Source organism: Pteronotus mesoamericanus, unplaced genomic scaffold (genome assembly GCF_021234165.1).
Source record: "Pteronotus mesoamericanus isolate MK-2021 breed Mesoamerican mustached bat unplaced genomic scaffold, CSHL_Meso_final contig_74, whole genome shotgun sequence".
NCBI classification, from domain to species: domain Eukaryota; kingdom Metazoa; phylum Chordata; class Mammalia; order Chiroptera; family Mormoopidae; genus Pteronotus; species Pteronotus mesoamericanus.
This window is the reverse complement of record NW_026555247.1, coordinates 29,918,291-29,939,886: the sequence shown is the minus strand read 5'-3', so window position 1 is coordinate 29,939,886 and position 21,596 is coordinate 29,918,291. Positions and strand designations below refer to the sequence as shown.

Sequence of the window (21,596 nt, the reverse complement as noted above, 5' to 3'; positions counted from 1 at the left end):
GCAACCTGCTTTTCATTCTGCAGTACAGTAGGCATCAGCTCAGGTCTGGGTGCATGAGCAGCTTGTTTCTGTGGCCTAATTAAGGCACCGCCCCAGGGAGTGGCCAAAAAAGAAAATCAACAAACACATCACTATGATAAAAATGCAACATCAACTGAAACTACAGGTTATGTTAGCAATCTTGGACTTTAAAGATATGCAAGGCACACATATTTTTGTAGTGTAAGATATGCCATTTCTATTATAAATCATGACTCAGGTGACCACAGAAGTAGAAAGGTACAAAAACCTGGGTAAGGAAACAGAGAATGTGAAAGAATATTTAAGAGGATAATCTGGAAGAAATGTGAAGAGCAGTCATTTCCAGTTCCATTATTCTTCTAAGCCTCTAATATGCAATTATGTCATAATATGCGTCTCATTTTGAAATCAATTGGGCTTACTTATCATCGTTTTTCACCAAAAAGAAAAAAAAACAAACAAACCAAAAAACCTTGTTAAAATCTCCTTTACCACAAATGTGCATTCCCTTCTGTGAGTCCTGACATTCCAATAAATCGATTCTGGTGATAAGAACATCAATCTTGCAAGCCTATGATGAAAGTCAACACTGTAAAATATACAAGATGTTTAACATGGTACTTGAATTCTTCGTTAAGTCTCTGCCAGTAAGATAAAAGTTATAAGTATTCAGAAGTACAGCTTTAAATGTTTTTACACATTCTCTTAGATGTTATAGGTCATATCCTTAGAAATAATTTGCTGGTGGTTAAACTCTCACTTGATTTTAATATCACAGATTTGTTTTCATTGTGCTAGATTTCTCACAACACATTTTCAATAGTCCATTAATATGGAGCTTTATGTGAATACTTTTTATTTGTGTCTTTCAAAATTTCTCTCTGCTTCCAAAGAAAGCAACCAGAACCTGACACTAATTGATAAACTACAAAGAGCTCTGTCAACTGCTTAGAATCCTTATCCAAATAAAAATTTCTCTCTTACTCATACTATTTCACAAAGCAAAGAAGAAATACAAAGATAATATACACCCTTATTTCTGCAGTAATTAAGATCATTAGAGTTTAATATGTTTCATACCTTTTAAAGAGGAAAGACTAATTTCACAGGTGAGAGTAAGCAGGATTGATGGGAGTAAAATCAATTCTTTAACTGGTACAATGGAGAGATTAATCCTCAAGACGCTATATTTCCACTGAGCAGCACTTCCTGTTTTTTGGATTGAAATGGATGTTATTCTTCTCTATTGTACTGCGGATGTCACTGTATGTCTGCTTATTTTCATAAAGTGAAATTATTAAAAGAATTTCCAGGGGTGGTGCTTTCATATTGCTTTTCCACTCCATGAAGTTTAATTTTACTTTATCATAGTGTGTTATTTATAGTTCAGAATACTTAGCATTTTATAATCAAATGGTCATGATTTCAGAAACCATTTCACCTTATGTGCATTTATCATCAACATCTAATCTTTTTACTGACTCTGAGGTTGTCTTGTTTCACCTCTAATCATCACTGGACTTAATATTGAAGAACTGAATTCAAGTTTTGGCTCTTATCTTTATTATTCTATTCTGAAAAACTCAACAAATATTTACTGAGTGTCCATTACGTGTCAGGGTTTGTGTCAAAGTCCCAAGAGTAGTGACACATGACCCTGGAACAGTTACAAGTTATTCAACCCCTCTGAATATCTATTTCTTCATCTCTATTGGTGATTACAGTTGCACCTCAGGTAGGCATCAATTCACTTGGAAAGGACCTCAATAAATTATAAAAGGTGATAGAATTAAAGCATCAACCTTAATTTTATCTAAGCTGATTTTAAAAAAGACATTTTGATCCTCAAGATATTTCATAAATAACAAAATTTGTATAGCAGTAGTTAATCATGTGACTTCTCAGGTTCTTATTTGGAATATCTGGGATATTTTCTGCTTTGAAGACAATCTATTGCTCACCCTTGCTCTCCCCATTCTCTGTCACCCACAAGGCCAACCACTCCCCAGTATAATCCGAGGACATTCTTCTTAAATTATATATTTCAAATTATGTAGTCTACTAGGTAATAAGGCTTTGAAAATAGATTTAAAAACATTTATCTTATGATTATTTCATTGGCAAGTCAATACTTTAACCTTCAAGTTTAATTGTCTATTAAGTTGATAATTAGCCTCAATTACATGCAATACATAATATTCCTAGTGTAACATTTTCTCTTTTTTTTGTAGTTTGGGAAAAATTTGATCAAAAGAACTCAAATTTTGACTTGACTGGGTCATCCACTCCCTCTTCCAAAAAGTTTTTTGAAATTCTAAAAAAAAAAAAAAAAAAAAAAAAATCAGCCATTTTTTTTCAGTCTCATTGACCCTCACATTATCATTGTGATAAAGCCCAGTCTGATAATATTCTCATGTGCCTTAACTTTTACCTTCATTCCACACTTCCTTCTGCTCACCTTTATTTTGGACTCCAAAGCCTTGGCTATCCTTAGGGAATGGTACTGAAAACAACAAATACCAGCTCCCTGGCTCCTTGCCTTCTGTAAATGACTATTGGCAGGTTGGTCAGGTGCTTTTAAGACAGATAGGAGCTATTCCAGAGTACTTGGCTAGTTACTACTCTCGCTATTTTATCTTTACTCCATCTAGCCTACACAACAGAATAAAACATTTACTCAAATATTAAGCTAAGTGAATCCACCTGTCATAAAAATTATGTTTGGTAAATATTTGCTAATTAGGATCATACAAGAAGCCCTTTTGTAGGGGAAAAACAGCCAATCCAAGAATAAATGTTCACCTTGCAAGCAAGTTAAGTAAAATCCTTTGTTTTTCCTCAATGTTATACTGTTTTGAGTTCTTTGAATTTTAGCCATTAGCTCAATTATTGACCTTGGGCAAACTGCTTTAGCTTTCAAGCCTCACGTTTGTCTTCTATAAATGAAGTCACAGTGTTTCCTTGTAAAGAATTCTCTAGAAGTTGTTTCCATCTCTGAGGTAATTAGCAGAGGTCTTTTCCACTTGTATACTGGAACACCGTAATAGAGGAAATAGTAATTGATTGAAATACAAGGTAGGTTCCAGAGTCACAAGTATTGATGATATATAAGGCAAATTTAACTTAATTACTTTGTACCAAGAGATAACTTAGGATGACTAGACCAAAGCAAGTCAAATTTCATCTTTTAAACATTTCATTCAGGAATCAAAATAGGACGATTTCAAAGCGCTACCAAAAGAAAACAAACAAACAAAAAACACACACAAGGGAGCTTACACATAAGATGAAATTTTAAACGGTGGTAGTCTAATTTTCCACGCTAGAACTGATTGGTGTTATTGACTCTAATACTGCCAAATCAACGTACCTCTCCTACTTAGCTGTGCCAACGATTTATTTGATCTGACTGGCCTGAAAAGTGACCCTCTTGTTTCACCTGCTAAAGGATGTCTGATCTCCCATGACCCCTTCCTCTGATTGATGTCAGCTGAATGGGACACTCATGTGGCATCTTTGATGAACACCCCCAACGGTGGCCTACAAGTGGCTCAGGGAAAGCAATTGTATTAATGTATTATAGTAATTTACTGGCAGTTTTGGGTGATAGCATATTTACTGAAATGAGGCTTGTCAAAAAGATCAGGCTATAGCAGGAACACATGATTTCCCAACCAGCCATATAACATAAATCAAATGCCTTTTCTGCCCCCTGCAGCCACCTCCACCCACTCCCTGTCCTCTGTCCTCAGACAAATTGAAGTGCATGCCACAATCTGCAGAGGGAAAATCAAACTCAATTTCGCAGTACAATGAAGTGAGTTTTGGTCTTGTCATGTCCACTGACATATTGATCCCTAGAAGATTGAAAAGATGAGTGTCCTAGGTGTTTGCTTTTATAAATAAAAATGTATAGAAATGCTACGTGTATATGCACTTATGCAGCTTTACAAAGATGCAAGAACTCTGGGGGCTCGCGATGTAAAACAGCACGATGATATAAAAGTCACTACTTAAGAGGTCACATTTTCTTTCCCTTTAGAATTACAGCCCCGGAAGACAAATCGTCTCCTAATCCAGGTTCATTTAAAGTGCAGCTGATCATTTCACAGCTAAAAGGAATTTTCACTGGTGAAGGAAAAAAAAAGCACCCTATTGTGGCCCTTGGTGGGATTTATGTCAGATCTATAGTGCCATGAGCCCAACACTCCATCAAACATTTTCTATTTAACCTGAAAGGAGACTAAGGCAAATCACTCCTACGTCCACCTCTGTGATTTGCAAAGCGCAGTGATTGCAGTCTCCCTGAGATGTGTAAAGACGGCAGTTATTCACGTCTATCGATGAAGCATTAAGAAGCTTAACCACTTTATCATGAGGTGATGATGAAATCGTAAGAAACACCATAGAATACCCCCGTCTAGGAAGCGAAATTTCTAATTTAGCAGGTGGAAAGGGGAAAAAAAATGAAGGGATGAATCTGTAGGCAGAATTGCAGTTGTTATGAAAACAAGATGACTTTCTAATTACCACTTATGATAGAAATACCACAAAATTCTCTGCCACTCCATGGATATCAGTACTGTATAATATACTTTGCCCTGTACCTCATGTATAACTGTTGCAAACATAGCTCTGCATGTCTTATTGGAAGACAAACTGAGGCACAAATCAATGATATCTGTAAAAAACCACACACAGGAAATGTGAGCAGGGAAGGAGCACCTTCATTGATCCTAATTTGAATGGTTTCAAAGCAGAAGGAATTTAACATCTTAACATTTGGCATAATCTTTAAAAATTATAGCAATGTTTCACATTACCATACTCTAAAGAAATTACTTGTAGTAAGCAAAAATAAATTCATTAGTAATTACACAGTGCTTTATTGTGAAATCCAGAGAAAAATTATCTGAGGCATATTTTTTAAGCCGACAAGAGAATGACTTTACTTCATCAATCAGTTTGACTAAAGTAATGATTTCCTTAGAATTAAAATTTGTTGAAAGCTCTGAGTATTTCATCTTTTAGGCTGAGAAGCATGTAGTTAATGTCACAGCTAATACATTTGTCAGTCTGCTAATTTTCTTTTTCTATTAGAATAAGTAAACATCAGCCCTTTCTTAAAAGCATACTATTTACCATGTGTCAGGAGCAATGCAGAAAGAACTTATTTGAAAATCATGAGGTAAGACATTATGAAATGAACTGGAATCACAGGAAGACAATGAAGAGAAATGTGAAAGGAAAAGGCATTTAACAATTCCAGAGTGATGGCAGGTGTGCCTCAAGGTGGGTGGGGGAGGGGGCATTTAAAGGGAAACTATAAAAATACAAAATCCACCCCAAAACTCAAGCCACAGATATTGGAAAATATGGAATAAGATATGGCTTGTAAGAGATAGTTCAAACAAAAGCAAGAATGATAGTAAAACAAAAGAGAGCTCATAAATGTACAATGGGAATAAAAGAAAATGAGATCTCGCCCACATGACACTAGATCAGAGAACGGTTCTTCTAGTCGGCTTGTTATTTGAGAGAAGAGGTGTAGAGATTTGAAACTCTATTTCAAAGCTTTTAAAACCAAAATATACCCACTTATGTCAGAATTTGTTTAAGGCAGCGTTAGTATTTTTGTAACTAGAAGAACATAATAACTGGTAAATAACAATGCTATTGCTTTACGGCATTGTTATTGCTATTGTCAGGTGTTTTTTTTCCAAAATTAGAGTTATTTTGGGTCATTTTGTTATCATAGATCCCTGGAGAATGAGTTGATTTTCAAACCTTGTGTTCCAAACCAAACATTACCACCACAGTAAAACTTGCACTTAAAATGGACTTCGTAGTATCATTTTTTAGCTTTTTTCCACTCTGTATAACATAGTTACTAAAAAAAAAAAGTTTACTTGCAAGTAGAGAGAATGGTTAACAGTACAAAGTACTATAGTACTTCAGTTTTTTGAATAATAAAATTAGTGTTCTTCAGCATAGGATAGGTAAATCTCTTATGTTTCCTCATTAAAATGTGAGTGAATAAGCAGGAAATAGTCAACAGTATTGTGATAAGTTTTCATGGTGACAAATGATTACTAGAATTAGTGGGAGAATCACATTATAAGGTATAAAATATCAAATCATTCACTATATTATATACCTGGAACTAATATAACTAATATAATATTGTGTACTGAATGTGCTTTTAAAAAAAGGTGGTTTATGAGGAGATGGTATTCCTTAACTCAGAATTATTTCAGATGTTTTCAATTTTTTTCTTTTTGTCAATTTTGGAATAACTTAATGTGAAATATGTTTTTACAGCTTCTCTTTGCTTTTTGTCATTAAATGGCCACAAACTAAGAGGTACTAATGAGTTTCTAAATTTTGAAACCCATGCCTTCTGCAAAGAGTGGGAAAAGATGCATCATCGTTCACTAGCTATGGAGACTTAAATATGCTACTTATTTCAAAATTTCAAAGTAGCCACCTCATGAAGTTGTTCTGAGGACCCTAGGTAATGATCCTAGTCTTCAGAAGTGTGCCAGTCCCATAGTTCATGTTCCATATGGGTTAGTTATGAGTGATAGTTGCAGTTAACCTGCCATCTATCCTAAATACAAGGCCAGGTGTGTAGTGTGCATTTCAAGCAGGGGAAGCACACGTCTCTCCTGTATGACACCCCACCTGTCAGGGTCTGGCAGCTAAGCATCCCTACTACACACCGCATGAATGTTGACACTACCACAGGTGATGTACACACATTAATTAATATGATGCCAGGAAAAGGACCCTTTCTTAATGTCATATGAAGACAGCATTCATCACTGCAATCTCATTTGTCTTACTTTTGCAGTCACCGTGAGGCTCATGTACTCAAACAGTGGCTAAAACTGCTGTGGGTATGAATCTGAGAAGCAGAATCTTACTTAGACACAATGCACAATGGCAGATTGGCCCATCCAGCTGCCTTTGTCTATTAAGAGGCTGCATCTATTTACATGGAACCATTGAACTTTACTATCTTATGTCTTATGTATTGGGGTTGTTAAGGATTATTTTAATGTTGCAAATCATTTTTAGTACTGCATAGTTCTTTATGGAACTACCTATCTATCTATTGACCTATTTTCATCCAACATATCTGTTGTTAACCGTCCGACTCTTCGCCCTCCTCCTCTCTCCTCTTTTTATCCCTTATTGTTTTATCTCTCTCTCTTTATCCCCTTCCTCCAGTCCCAAAATCCTTAACAGAAACAAAGAAAAAACAAAAAGAAGTTCTGGTTCACCCCACTGGATACCAGCTGAGAACACCTCACTGGAAACTGGGGTCCCTGGTTCTCATCTCTGCCAGTAGATATTCTTAGAAAGGCATCCTAGACAAGTTACATCCTATCTATATAAGTTTTAATTTCATTATTTCTAAAATTAGGAAGTTGGACTCCACATTGCTTCTGACACTCCTTTCTGATCCTGGAACTCTGAAATAAGAATCCTAAAGATGACTATTAGAAGGCACAAAGCAGAATTATGAGATTACATGCTTTTGTATAAACGGTGGTTTGTAGACTTTTGTACCTCAACTCTAGTTTTGGAGTTTAGCCTTAAATCCCAGGACCCATGTGACAGCCTGAAGAATCAGGGACTTTCCCAACATTCTCTAGCGGGCAGACCTACAACCTGTATTAAAAGTACACAACTGGCATTCAGGATTAATGAACAACTTTCCGAAGGCATTAAGGACAGCTACAACCAGCCAGCTGCTTTTAAGACAGATACTTAAGAGCTGCACTGCAAACATCAGTACCACACAAGAGCACATAATCACTGCTGAGAACATGTTGCATCAGGCCTTCTCAGGAACCCTCATGCACTTAAGTAGAGGCACCAATGATAACAACTATCTTCACAGTGGAAAAAAAAAGAGAAAAACAGGCACTTACCTGGCTGAGACAAAAGCGGTGTGTAAGGGACTTTCGGTTCTATTGCACTCATTGGTGGAGGTAGCAAGGGGCTAGCAAAGCTGCGGAGTGGATGAGTGGGTCGAACGCAGGCCGTGGGGATGGTTCTACTTGGGGCCTCCTCACTGCTGGGATGCTCAGGCTGTGTTGGGGGCAACATGGGTGGCTGTTGGGTGGTTGGTCCTTCATTCCCCGCTGCAATGGAGACAAGAAAATCCACCCATCATTCCAGGACAATACTTTCTTTCCCTATGTCAGCTGCAGGGCCCCTGTATCAGTTCAGAAGGATATGCTGGGCTCTGACCAATCTCTTCTTCAAGTTGTGAACATCCTCATTCTTCTTCATATGCTTATGGGATATGCTAGCACTGCCCCTTTAAACAATAGAAATAGATTGAGCAAGACAGGACTCACTTTTTCAGGAAGAGTAGTAAAATATATACAGCATGCACTATATTGCCTGAACTGCCTGGGCCCTGTAATCATAAGTGATGAAGCGAGAGAAAGGAGTTATTTCTCCCTTCGTAAGTGGCAATGTCAGTGAAATTCAATGTACCAAACCCAGCTACAGCTGCACAATTATCCACCAGCCAGTATGCCAATTTTTCTGTGATTTAAACATGCCACGCTAACTATCAAACAAATCAGAGTTACCAGGTGTTAAAGGCATTGCTAATAAAATGGTACAAATAATACCCCTATCATTACCTTCCATAACAAAATGGAAGCACATCAAGCTAAAAAGTTACATAAGAGATGACTTTTCTGGAACAAATTGCATGAATGCAGAATTATAATTTTTCCTCTTTTGTAGTAAACCTTGTAATTTGCTGTCAGATTGCTATAGTTGAAGGGGTTTTGCACAGTTATGTGGGACAGCCTTTGGGTATTTGGACAGTTTTATATAAGGAAACATGCCTTTTCTCCAGAGAACACAGTTGAGTGGACTTAAATATTGGCAAGGCAGTTTCCCACGTTAAAGGCACTATGATTTGACTTCATTCATACAAATTCAAAGTCAATGGGTTCAGGTTAAACTGTACACGAAAAGGGCCGCATCGTAGGTAGAAGTGTTGTTAGGAATGTTCCTGATGACTTATTTCTTCAGAAAGTTCTGTTGGGTAAGTTGGAAAAAAATGCAGTGATTTGAGATAATATCTCACTTTTGAAACATAATTTGTAACCAGGAACTGTTTCAAGGTAATTAGTTTGTGAGATAATTTTGTGGCAACTCTCTGGGAAGCTCAGTGAGGTCAGCAAAGGGCAGAGGAGAGAGAAAGAAAATCTGATAATGCTGAAGGGAGTAGAGATTAAAGTCACCAAAGCACAAGACATAATATTAAAGATATGCAAAAGGGAAATGTGCCTTCAAAGGGTATTTGATATCAAAACTCATTCATCTTTATTAAGACAGGGTGAGAAGTCCTCTGGATCACTGAGCAACCTGCATTCACTGAGCTCATCCCATTCAAAGATGGGGATGAGGGAATAAAGGGTTCACTGAGGACAGGATGTCACAACACGGCAACCACAGCCAGAAAATAGGCAAAGTCTTCAAAAAAAAGAGAAAAAAACCCAACAGTTCTTCAAACAAGAAAAATGCAGCCAAGAGAGCAAAGTTGATAGAACTCTGGGGGCAAGAGGAGTTTGAACAGAAGTGTCTCATCTCTAAGCTAGGCTGTACTATCAAAGATGGAGGAGAGGGATCAAATTTCAAGGCAGGGGGTGGGGGGAACAAAGGAAACATTAAGGCCCAGTCTTGGTGGAGGTCTTCTCAGATAAGGGCAAAAGGGATGGGTCTACAGGTAGGGATTATTAAGGAGCTAAATTCCACATGCTTGTGAGAATGTAAAGCGGGGGAAGAGTGTGTGTACTTGTGTTCAATCAAGATTGTGTAACTTGATGGTTTAAAATAGAGTTTTGGAGACAAAGACAATTATGCAGGTTTTAGTTTAGACTCATATTCAGTCCAAAGGAGAAAATGACTAATGGTCACTTGCCCAAATGTAAATAAAATATCCTTCCACTCTAGATCAAAGAGAAGCAATATTAGGAACCTATATCTAGGTCTCTCTTTGTTACCAATGGGCTGGTTTTTGTTAAAGGGTCCACATAATCATGTTAAAAACATCTCTTTAGGGAAAGAAATTTTACAATTTTCCTCAGAAATCTTCTGTAATTCCCTATATCAAAGATGGATTGCAATTAATTCATATATTTTTAAAATTACTTTTGATAGTAAGAGATAGTATTTCATGACTTTTTCTTTTCTTTATTCCTCCCATCATATTTTTCTTGTTTCTCCTAAAATTTTTGAAAATGAAAGAGATCTATGTTAAAATACTGTTGCCATCATACCTTTAATTAAATTTACATGCATATGTTTAGTCTTCTGGAATTTAGTTTCTTTAAAACCTCAAGCCTCACGTGAATTCTGATGATATTGCCAAATACTGGGGCAGCTCCCGTTCTCCTCCTCTTGCATGACATTGCTCATCAGCATCTCTGCATCTCTGGATGCCTTGCCCAGTCCTCCACCCCCAGGCTTTTCCCTGGCCACTGTGATTCCCCCTGGAAACACCACAATGTGGTTCTTGACTTTGAGGGAAGTAATGGTGGCTTGACAGTGATGGACCAGCTCTTTAATGAAATCAATCCTAGTACCCCACATAGTGAAAAGGAGGGTGCCTGACCTAATTGGCTGGGTGAGAAATGGAAAGGCCCATCCTTACAACTAAATGTATCAGTACTTCATTAGGGGACTGTTTTTGTTCTGTTCACAATGACAATTTTGCTTAATACCTAATACAATGGACAAGGTATAGGTTCCTACAGAAAATTCACAATTTTTATATTTTACATGAGGCAAAAGAAATGCTGCTAAGACCTGGCTGACATTTAGGGCAGTGAAAACTCTTAAACAGACACAATAACATCTGCTCCACTGGAGAGAAGCTCTCATTTCAGATGAGCCCTTTTGGCCAGCTCAGGCACCAGCTTCAGGACACCTACGTGCAACAAATTGGCCCATGACACGACATTTAGCTGCGCTAAGAGCTCTGAAAGCAAAGAAAACCTTTTGCCCACGAAGTACATCGTCCCTGCAATTCAGAGCGTAAAGCAAGAATCAAACATGTCCTGGCAAGGCACTTGTTTTCAAATGAGGAAAAAGTAGAAATTCATTGTACAAATACCACACAATTATTCAGCAAAGTCAAATCTCAGGGTACCTCATAAAAATTTATGTCAACACATGAAGAATTGGAATGAAATAACTGGCAAAAATATTATAAAAATGGAAATGAGGATTTTTCTTCTGTCCAAAATTGTAATATTTGAAAGAAATAAAGCATGCCAATAACCCTAAGCAAAGACCTTTAGAGACACAAATACTTCTAGGAACATGCCCCACTCACCCATCTTAGAAAAACAGCATCATGCAGTATTTCTGAGTAACCTCAGCTCCTCACAGTCTAGATTTTGGACAAGACCCTAGAGAAAAATTCATGAACTCCATTGCACTCCTGATTTGATCTAGGTCAAGTCCCGTTGTTAGATAATTTCCAATTTGAGGTAGAGTTGGAGCAGAAAAATGACATGGATAAAGTTGACCAGTCTTCTCCCTATGACAATGCTCAACCTGAAAAGAATCATGGAAATCATCTAACTTTTCCTACAACCTATCTGTTTCAAAGATGAAGAAATGGGGATACCAATTTTATAGTGACTTGACCTCAAGGCTCTCTGTTAGTTGAAATTTTCAAAAGATACCATTATGCCTTATTTCCTGAGGATAGTTCAATTTGCCTATTGTGGACTGAGAACAGAACTACAGTGTATTGCAGGAAAGAAAATATTTGTCCATCAAAACTGTATAAATATTTATCGATATATCATTAACTGTGTGTAATGCAAATATACTATAACTTTTTTTTCTTTCTTTTTTTTATGGTAGGAGAGAAATTCAGCTTTACTTGTGACTTCATGGGTAGGGTTTTAGTGATTTAACTTTTGTAAAACTCGAAGGTCTTTCAGAAAACTTTGGAGGAAGAAGAATCTCCACACTTGAACAGTCAAATGTTTTTTTTCCTATGTGTGCCTTTCACTGTTTCTCAAGGTGACTAATAAAACATCTCTAGCCAGAGTCATGAAATGTTTTCTGCTTGAGAGAGAACAGGGATGTTTAGTGTTCTCCAAGGCATTTAAAAACCAATACTAAATGGCTGGAAGTTAACCATTTTTGACAGTGATTTAGAGAATATTTTGTTTCCTAGAAAAGAGGGTGCTTACTTTTTTTTTAGAAGCAATCACTTGGAAATGTATATCATCCTTTTGTATTGCACATAGCTTTGCTCAAAAAATCCTTGATGACTAAATATATAATTTAAAAATCTATGAAATCGAGGAGTAGAAAGTCTATGACTTTTTATTTTAGATAAGGTTCAAAGTTTGCTGAGATAAGCACTGTTAAGGATCCTTTATATAATTTTAGATAATTCTCATATGACACTTTATATTATATAGTATGTAATAGTTATATTACTACCTTTATTTAATACTCCCTAATTTAAATATATTACCAAAATAAAATCTATACACAGACTGAAGTGTATTTATTTATTTATTTATTTATCTCTTTCTTTCTTAATAAATCTTATTTTGTTAGAGCAGTTTTAGGTTCCCAGCAAAACTGAGTGACAGGTACAACTGCTATCTCTGCTCCCACACATGCATAGCTTCCCACACCACCAAAGTCCTGCATCAGAGTGGTCCAGAGACTCTAACTGCAGATATAAACAAATTTTATACTAGTTCATTTTTTTTGTTTTCTTTTTTATTAACTTATGGAGTCATTTCCCCCCCATGATTCAATGAGACAGTTTTGCATGCTGTCCCAAATCAAAAGAAAAGGAAAAGAGTAAATTGGACAGGGGACAGGAGTAAATTGGTTCAGGGGGAGAATATACCTTTAAAAAAAGAACTTACAAAAACACACGATGAATAAAATTAAACAGTTAATTTCTGATTTTAAAAAGGAGTGAACTTAGGCTTGTATTAGTCTTGCTGAAGTGAACAGAGAAAAGTCATTGTGCACATTCTTCCTACATATCCTTGTTAAATTAGAGAACATAGATGATATCAAAAGAAAATAGTAGGTAATAATCCAATGAGAAAACTTAACTAAAACTATAAACCATTTTTCTGCTGGGGAAAGTTTATTTCAGAAGTTGAAGAAGGGACTTGTGATTTTAACTCTTTTACTAAAATTACCTTCCTAATTGTTCTCGGATTTGGAAATTTTTGGTTGTGGCACTTCCTGTATTTTTTCTCATTTAATTCCTTTCAACATAGTTTGGGGGACTATTTTCCCTTGAGTTTTTGCACACAACTCTATTCTGTAGACATGCTGTGCGGCGAGGAAAGGGAAAATAAATCTGATTCTCTCTTGGCAGATTTTTGATGCCTTTTAATTTTAACCTTGCTACATCTAGACAATTTATGATTTTTTAGAGTTGTCCCTGTTGGGTTGGGAAAAATATAGCTTACCTCACAAATATATTTTATTGCTGTTACTATCTTATCTATTACAAAATACCCTATCTCACATGAGCTGCTGAGTCACCTGTTCTTAACTAAAAGAAGAAAGCCATAAAATTGATTTAAAAATGCTGCACTTGAAGGGAAAAAAAGTCAAATGACACAGGGAAAATCATCAGGGTAACTATAATAGCTTGGGAGTCTCTCCATTTACACATTTCTTCAAACAAATGAAATATTACTATCAGAATACAAAATCAAGAGACAAAAATCAGTTGTATTTATATACATCCACACAAACTCTCAGAAAAAATTAAGAATGCAATCTCATTTACAGTAGTATCAAAAATAATAAAATACTTAGAAAGAAATAAAATTAAACAGGGAAAGATCTATGCACTGAAAATTAGAAGGCACTGATAGAAGTAGTTGAAGAGAACACAAACTAATGGAAAGATATTTCATGCTCATCAATTAAGGAATTAACATTGTTAAAATATCCATATTACCCAGAGTGATCCACAGATTCAATTTGACCCCCTATTCAATGATATTTTTCACAGAAATTAAAAAAATCCTGAAATTTGTATGGAACCACTAATGACCCCAAACATGTCAAACCAATCTGAAGAAAGAAGGACAAAACTGAAAACATTACACTTCCTGATTTCTATCTATGTCACAAAGCTATAGTGACCAAAACAGCATGGTATTTTCATAAAATATAGATTAATAACACAGAATATGGAGCTCAGAAACAAATCCATGCATATATGGTCAATTAATTTGTGACAAAGGAGCCAAGAATATACAGGGTGGGGCAAAAGTAAGTTTAGAGTTGTTTGTATGGAAAATAATATAATAATTAATAAATAATACTACAAGAATATACTCTTTGTTTCACATACTCACTATTAATCTACTTTTGCCCCACCCTGTACAATAGGAAAAAGATAGTTTCTTTAATAAAATGGTGCTGAGAGAACTAAATCGTCACATTAAAAAAATGCAGTCGGAACTGTATCTTACACAATACACAAAAAACAACTCAGTGGATTAAGGGCTTAAATCTGAGACCTGAAACTGTAAAATCCCTAAAAGACTATATAAGGGAAGGCTCCTTGGCATTGGTCTTAGCAATAAATTTTGGGGGTCTGACACCAAATACAAAGGCACCAAAAGAAAAAAAATAAGAAAGTGGAACTACATCAAATTGAAAAGCTTTCATACAGCAATAGAAAAATATGAACAAAGTAAAAAGGCAACCTAAGGGTATTTGGAAACTGCATATCTGATTAGGGGTGAATATTCAAAATACATGAAAAATAATCCATTGATCAGATTTAAAAAATGTGCAGAGAAACTGAATGAACACTTTTCCATAAAGACATACAAATGGGCAAGAGGCACATGACAAGGCTTTTAACATCACTAATCATCAAGGAAATAAATGCAAATCAAAACCACAATGAGATTTCACCTCACACCCTTTAGAGTGGCTCTCATCAAAATAACAAGAGATGACAAGTGTTGGCAAAGATGTACTGTTGGTGGAAGTGTAAATTGGTGCAGACGCTACGGAAAACAGTTTGGAGGTTACTGAAAAATTAAAAATATAACTACCAGGTGACCCAGCAATCCCACTTCTGGGAATACTACATCCAAAGAAAATAAAATTCCTATCTTGTGGAGACACTTGCACTCCCATGTTCATTGTAGCATTGTTCACAGCTGCCGAGCTGTAAAATTAACCCACGTGTCCATCAGCGAATGAACGAATAAAGAGATGGTACTATACAATGGACTATGATTCCACCATGGGGAAAAAGGACACTCTGCCTCTTTGATGGCATGGATGGACCTGAGGGCATTGTGCTAAATGACATTTCAAACATTCATCAAATCATTATTTTAATGAGCCACTGAACTTTTGCCCCCCCCCCCACCTTTATATTCTCAGTTAAGTGTACTGTGGACAGAGATCCTAGAGGATCAATCCAAAAGCATGAACTAGGATCCCAAGGACGTAGTATGCGGGAAAAGAAAAGTCTCATGCCCAAGTCGTGGGTAAAGTAATCTTTCTAAAGGCGAAACACTTCCAAATGCTACAATCTGGCAAGACACCCATGGTATTATTTACTTGTTCCTTAAAAAGAAAAAGGAAATACATTACACTGAATTTTTCCTGTTCCGAAACCTCGGTCCACGGACAGCGTTGGGAATGGCACAGGCCGGAGCGTGAACTGGGGGTGGGGGTACCCACAGGTGGGAGATGGAAGGATTCCTGGGTACTGGGCACTTTCTAGGGTTGGCACAGGAATGGCACTCACGACAGCTGCAACACAAAGATATTCATTTTTTTTAATCCCATGTATTCATGTAACAAGCAATTGGAAGTGGCTAAATTTTCACTTCTTCGCATCCGTGCATGCTCTTCTCAGTATCATGTAGGCTCCCTCGCCTGCCTCTTTCCACAGAGCCCTTTACTAATAATTATAGAAAAGACACCTCACTTCTCCAGCATCTAAGAAGTATTATCCTGAAGTTAGAAACTTTCCTTGGTTTCAAACAAAGGGATGGTTAATAAAACTGCCTTAAGGCTTCCTGGGTTTTGTTTTTGTTTTTGTTTTTCCCTCATTCTTTCTCTTAAGCAAAAACAATGGCATTAAAAGTGTTGGGTTGTTCAGAAATTGAATATATTGTGTAGAGTGGGCTGAGGAAATGAGAACTTTCTGTTAATTCTGTGAAAGAATACCATGCTTCTGAGAGATAGTTTGGAGAGAAGAAAAAGAAAGATATATTCTCAATAATTATACTTAGGATTTTTATTTAAACAGAAAGAAAATACCTTATGCACTAGAGTGAGCCAACACAGTGCACCTTAGTGTCACACTAATTTAAATATAACTGACTATTTTCTGGGAATACCAAACATTTGTTAATTATAGTGGCTTAAATTCATAGATGAATATCTTATACAATATTTTCTAGGTTTATTGACCATTTTCAATTCCATTATTCAACACCTATACAATTATATCATATTATGAAATATTTACTCTAATTATAGTCAGTCTTCATCTCATATAATCTTATAAAATGTTTAGTATTACCTGTCCTATTAACAGGATATAAAATTTAAGCCAGTTACTGGAATCATTGATTTTAGCAGAATATTCCTATCTATGAAATTAATGAAGTGGTTTCTGTTATATACATGATTTTAAATTAATTACATTCAAATGCTCATTATTGGAGTTCTTAACATGCATACATATATGCATGTTTACCAAAGAAAAACCTTTTGTTTTTGTTTTATCACATTCCTCTTACCTAAATAACCTCATAACCAGAGACACAAATTATATTACATTTTTGTAAATTAGTTAGAAATAACAGGTAGATTTTAAAAGTATTTCCTAATTAAAATGCATATTAATTAACTATATTAAATACATAGCACTTTAAATCCAAAGGGCTGCTTCTAGTAAACTAGCTTTGAAAATTGCATTCCAGAATTTGTTTTTCCTTATATCTGTAATGTTCCTTGAAATACATATTAACATGTTTATTTGAACTGAAAAATAAAGTAAGGCTTTTTCAGAAACAAATTTTCATTGATTGGTTTGAGATTGAGGACCTATTCTGTTATATAAGTTAAATGATGGTTGTACTCTAAAAACTGAATAAAAATATATAAATTTTAATGTAATAAAAACATTTTCCAAAATTATATAATACAGATGTAAGTGATATTTCAAAATTTCCAATCCTATCTTAATATATTGTGGTATACAAAGCACCTTTAAAAAGTACCTTATAGGGGTACCTCCTAGAAAATGAGCCAGTAAGTAACTTGAATGAATAACAAATACTTTTAAAGTTCAGGTTGTTTCTAGAACTTTTACTTTCAAAATAACTAAAGAAGGATATTGCCTATTTGTTAGTTGTAATATTATTTAAAATAACTTTGGATGAAAGTTCATAGTGTAATTTTGGCATATAATTTGGAAGGAATTTAAATCATTGAGTGATTGCTATAAAAATCTGATTGTTACAACATTCAACTACACATATATGTAAAGATTCTTAGTATTTAACCATTTAAATAACTATTAACAAAACCATTAAAATAGAATTTATGCAATAAGTAACATTGATCCATGAGTATATTTAATAATTGTATTAAAATTGTATTTCTGTACAATTGTATGATTATACAGAAATGCTAATTGTAATGTGAACCCAGAAAAAAAAAGCAGTTAAAAACTTATGCTTACATAAACTTATAACATAAACCCACTATTTGTTAATAAAAATATTATGTTGCAACTAAAGAGAATAAATTATGAATAAAAGACAATCATAAAATAGATGACATCTGTATATTATTCTGTGGCAAAAGTGAACTGTAGGTACTAGATTAGGAGGCAAATAAGTAAGAAATTCTTCTTTGTAAGGGAGGTGCTTCTTCATGGATTTTGTAAAAATGATGGTGAATATCAAATCACTAGTATTTTCATGCTTTTATACTTTTATTTGAAACAGTAGTAAATTATATCTTTCATAGATATAAGAGGATATTTTAAGAGTTAAATTAAAAATATTTATGATGACTCAAAGTTTCTCTAAATTATTTTTGGAGAGACGAGTGAAAATTAGAGAATAAATGGTATATGCACAATGCCTTAATACAGACATTTTTTAAAGAGTAAATTGTGGCTTGGCTATACAAACACAAGAACTCTCCTTCCCCCCTCCAAAAAAAATGACTTCAACAAGAATGACGATACAAGCCAGATACCAGCCAAAATTATTATAAATTCCTCAAAGAAAGAGACTATAATTTTATAGTCTCTGTGACTCTCACAGTACAGGGCTAAAGATACTTCATATTTTTTAAGTGAGTTAATAAAAAAATTCTAGAAGTAATATTTAAAAATCTGTCATTTTAACTCACCGAGTTCAATTTTTTAAGTGATTTGATGTACTTAGTCTCCTTGAGCATATACTTACTATAGTAGTGATTATGATGATAATAATAATAGAAGTAATAGACTTAAATACATTTGTAAATAAGAGCCATACAATTACATAAAGTATGTATTCATACAACTCAAAAATCCAGTCTTTGAGGCAGTTTAATGATTTTACCCATCTTACTGAGTAAACAGGATCATTGCCTATTCACTAAAGTTGACTGACAGATTAGAAAGCCTTCCCTGTGTTGACAATTTTTACTCATAAATACATGTGATAGTGAGGGTCCCTTACATATATAAGGTGCTCACTTCATAAATTGTATACATTTCCTAAAGAATACTGTTATTTGAACTTCACTAGTATTTTATAATACATTCAGGAAAAGAATTTCATAAATATCTCCTGGTGGGAACTGAATGCATTTGAATGGAGAAATGTAAAATAATTTGGCAAGCCCCAGAATCTCTAAGAGAACTGAGAAAACCCAAGAGACTCATATTGCAGTTCCAGGTCCTTTATTACTAAGGAAAGAAATTTTACTTTGCAAGCGTTTTGCATTTTGACTATTGGTGTGGGTGCAAAATGTTTGCAAATAGAAAAGTCATTTTAAAAATAATAACAATTTGTTTTATGTTTCTGCATCTCAAAAATTCTTATTGTTTTATTTCCTGACATGACATTGTTAGTATTCCAAATCTTTGGTTTTAAAGTATTTTGATTCATTACTGATTTCTAAAAGGACACAGAGATTTATACTTACTTCTAACACAATTATTGCAAAAATGATTATTCTGAAGTTGCATACAACACTGCATTGAAGTCTTTTGTTATTTTTCCCATAAGTGTCTGTTCTGAGAGCCAGAAGCACACACACTCTCCCCCTTCAATTCAAAATGTTCACTGCATTGGTATGTTGATGCAAAACATCTCAGAGTGATGTCATCAAACATTTTCAACAAGTCTCTGTTCTGTGGCCACATATGACATAAAATAATCTGTTCTGACACAGTTTGCTAACAACTGAATTTATATCTCACACTGATATACAAAGATTTTTCAATTAGAAATTCCCTTGCCAAATTACTTAGATCCCTAAACAGGGTAAGTTGGTATTAGAAAACTTTTCCAATATCCTTAAAAATGTTAGCACTAAATTCGACCTACAGAAAATCTAAAGTGGAGATTACTTTTAAAGTTACAATTTTAGGAAACTGAGCCCTCTGAAGTATATGTATGTCATACTTACCTCTGATTTCAATAAGAAATGAAGAGTCAACAGAATACATGTATATGTCACATAACCTTTGTTATCTCCAAACTCTGTGTTGGTAAAAGCTCTATCTAAGAGAAGGAAATGACTTCAGCACACAAGCAAAGTTGATTTTAAAGTAAATTCTTAGGTTTCCTGATAAATAAAATGAGCTTTTTGCAACTGAACTAATTGATAAGGCTTCAGATAACTATGCTGATAAAATCATAAGTCTGTTTCTTGGTAGAGTTGTGATTTCATTCAGTCATGTGGCAGATATTCAGCAAGCACTACTGTTGTGCTAGGTATTGAGTTATATAGAGCATGTGAATATGAAAATGGATTAGATAATTTGCTCCCAATCATGTACTTCAGAACCTGTTAGAGGAGGGAAGATTTGACTTGAAAACTTAAGAATATGAGGCAGCACTTGTGTAATTAACACTATAAAAGTGGTATAAAAATGCTATTCAAATATGAGAAAGGAAGCTATCATTTCTGGATGGAGTAATCAGAAAAGAGAGTTTTTGAGATTTTGCATTGATATATCTGCTCTGGTCTTTGAAAGATGCACAGAATTTTGTTAGGTAGAGATAGCTATTGAATGATTCCAAAAGTAGTGTTTAGAAGAAAAAAAACAAATAAAAGGCAATGTAGTCTAGAGGAATGGCAATTAGTGTAGCTTAGTAAAAGCCAAGGGTATACATAGAAGGGCATAGCAACAGGAAACTGGAAATGTTGACCTGAATCTGATATGCTGAGGTGTTTGTACTTGTTTCTCTTGGTAGACAATGGGGAGCCAATGGGTAAGTTTAAGGAATAGACTGTCATGTTTAAGTTGTTTGAGGAAGAAATCTTGCAAGCAGGATGCAAAATAGTCTGGAAGACACTAGAGATAGGAGGACTATTTATGAAGCTGTTTTGACAGTCCAGGTGTGAGGCCATAATGCATAGAATAAAATATATGACTCTTGGTAATGGGAAGGTACCTGGGATTCAACAGATACTGTGGAAGGAAAATCAATGGGATATGGAAACTTAGTGGATGAAGAAGTTATATATGGGACAAAAAGGTGCACAAAGATAATGAAGCACAAGGATTTGTAAGAAGAAAGTTACAATGGATTGGTACAGATAGAACTTAGTGACAAGAGAGAAGTTGACAGCAGAAAAAAAATAGAGGCAGCTTACATAGTCTCTCTGTAGTAAAATGAATGAAAAAGGAAAAATGGCTTCACAGAATATTACAGCTGGAAGCATAATGATAAGAGTGCAGAGCTCTGAAGCCAGACCTTTTGCATCCAAACTCTGGCTCTGCCACCAGATCACTGTGTGAATGAAAACTACATCCTTAAAATCTCCAAACCCCTGTTTGCATGTCAGTAAAACAGGAGGTAATACTACCTATCCCATGAGTTGAACAGCTGGCATTAGTTATAAATTCCATATATGTTTTTGCACTTACTATAGAAAAAATTGAGACATATGTTCAAGTATGGAGGAGATATGCTATATAGTAAGTAGAAACAACCAGTTGTTATTTTTTTCATTTGACTAACTTGTATCGACTGTGCTTACCATCAGTCAGGCTCTGTTTTGGGTACTGAGGATACACAGTGATCAAAACAGGCAAAATCTCTGCACTCATATAGATTGCCTTAAAATATGGGGAACGAATAATAAATAAATAAACACAAAAATTCAAGTAAGATGGTCATACATGATAAAAGATGACATGAAGTAGAATAAAGAGGGTACAGAGTGAACAAAGATGCTATGTTAGGCAATTGTCAGGGAAGTCCTGTTTGGAGCAGGAGCAGTTGAACACAGACCTGAATGATATGAGG

The 21,596-nt window shown here is 35.1% G+C and overlaps 1 protein-coding gene across 1 annotated transcript in view; it reads right to left on the bottom strand.

Moving 5' to 3' along the window:
- DCC (DCC netrin 1 receptor) overlaps positions 1–21,596 on the bottom strand; it is a 1,009,790-nt gene that overhangs the window by 21,999 nt on the left and 966,195 nt on the right. The window contains exons 26-27 of the mRNA XM_054583674.1: positions 15,691–15,852; positions 7,962–8,174 (exon numbers count right to left, since the gene is read on the bottom strand). Coding sequence (XP_054439649.1) covers positions 7,962–8,174; positions 15,691–15,852 — 375 coding nt within the window. The remainder of the gene's footprint in view (positions 1–7,961; positions 8,175–15,690; positions 15,853–21,596) is intronic.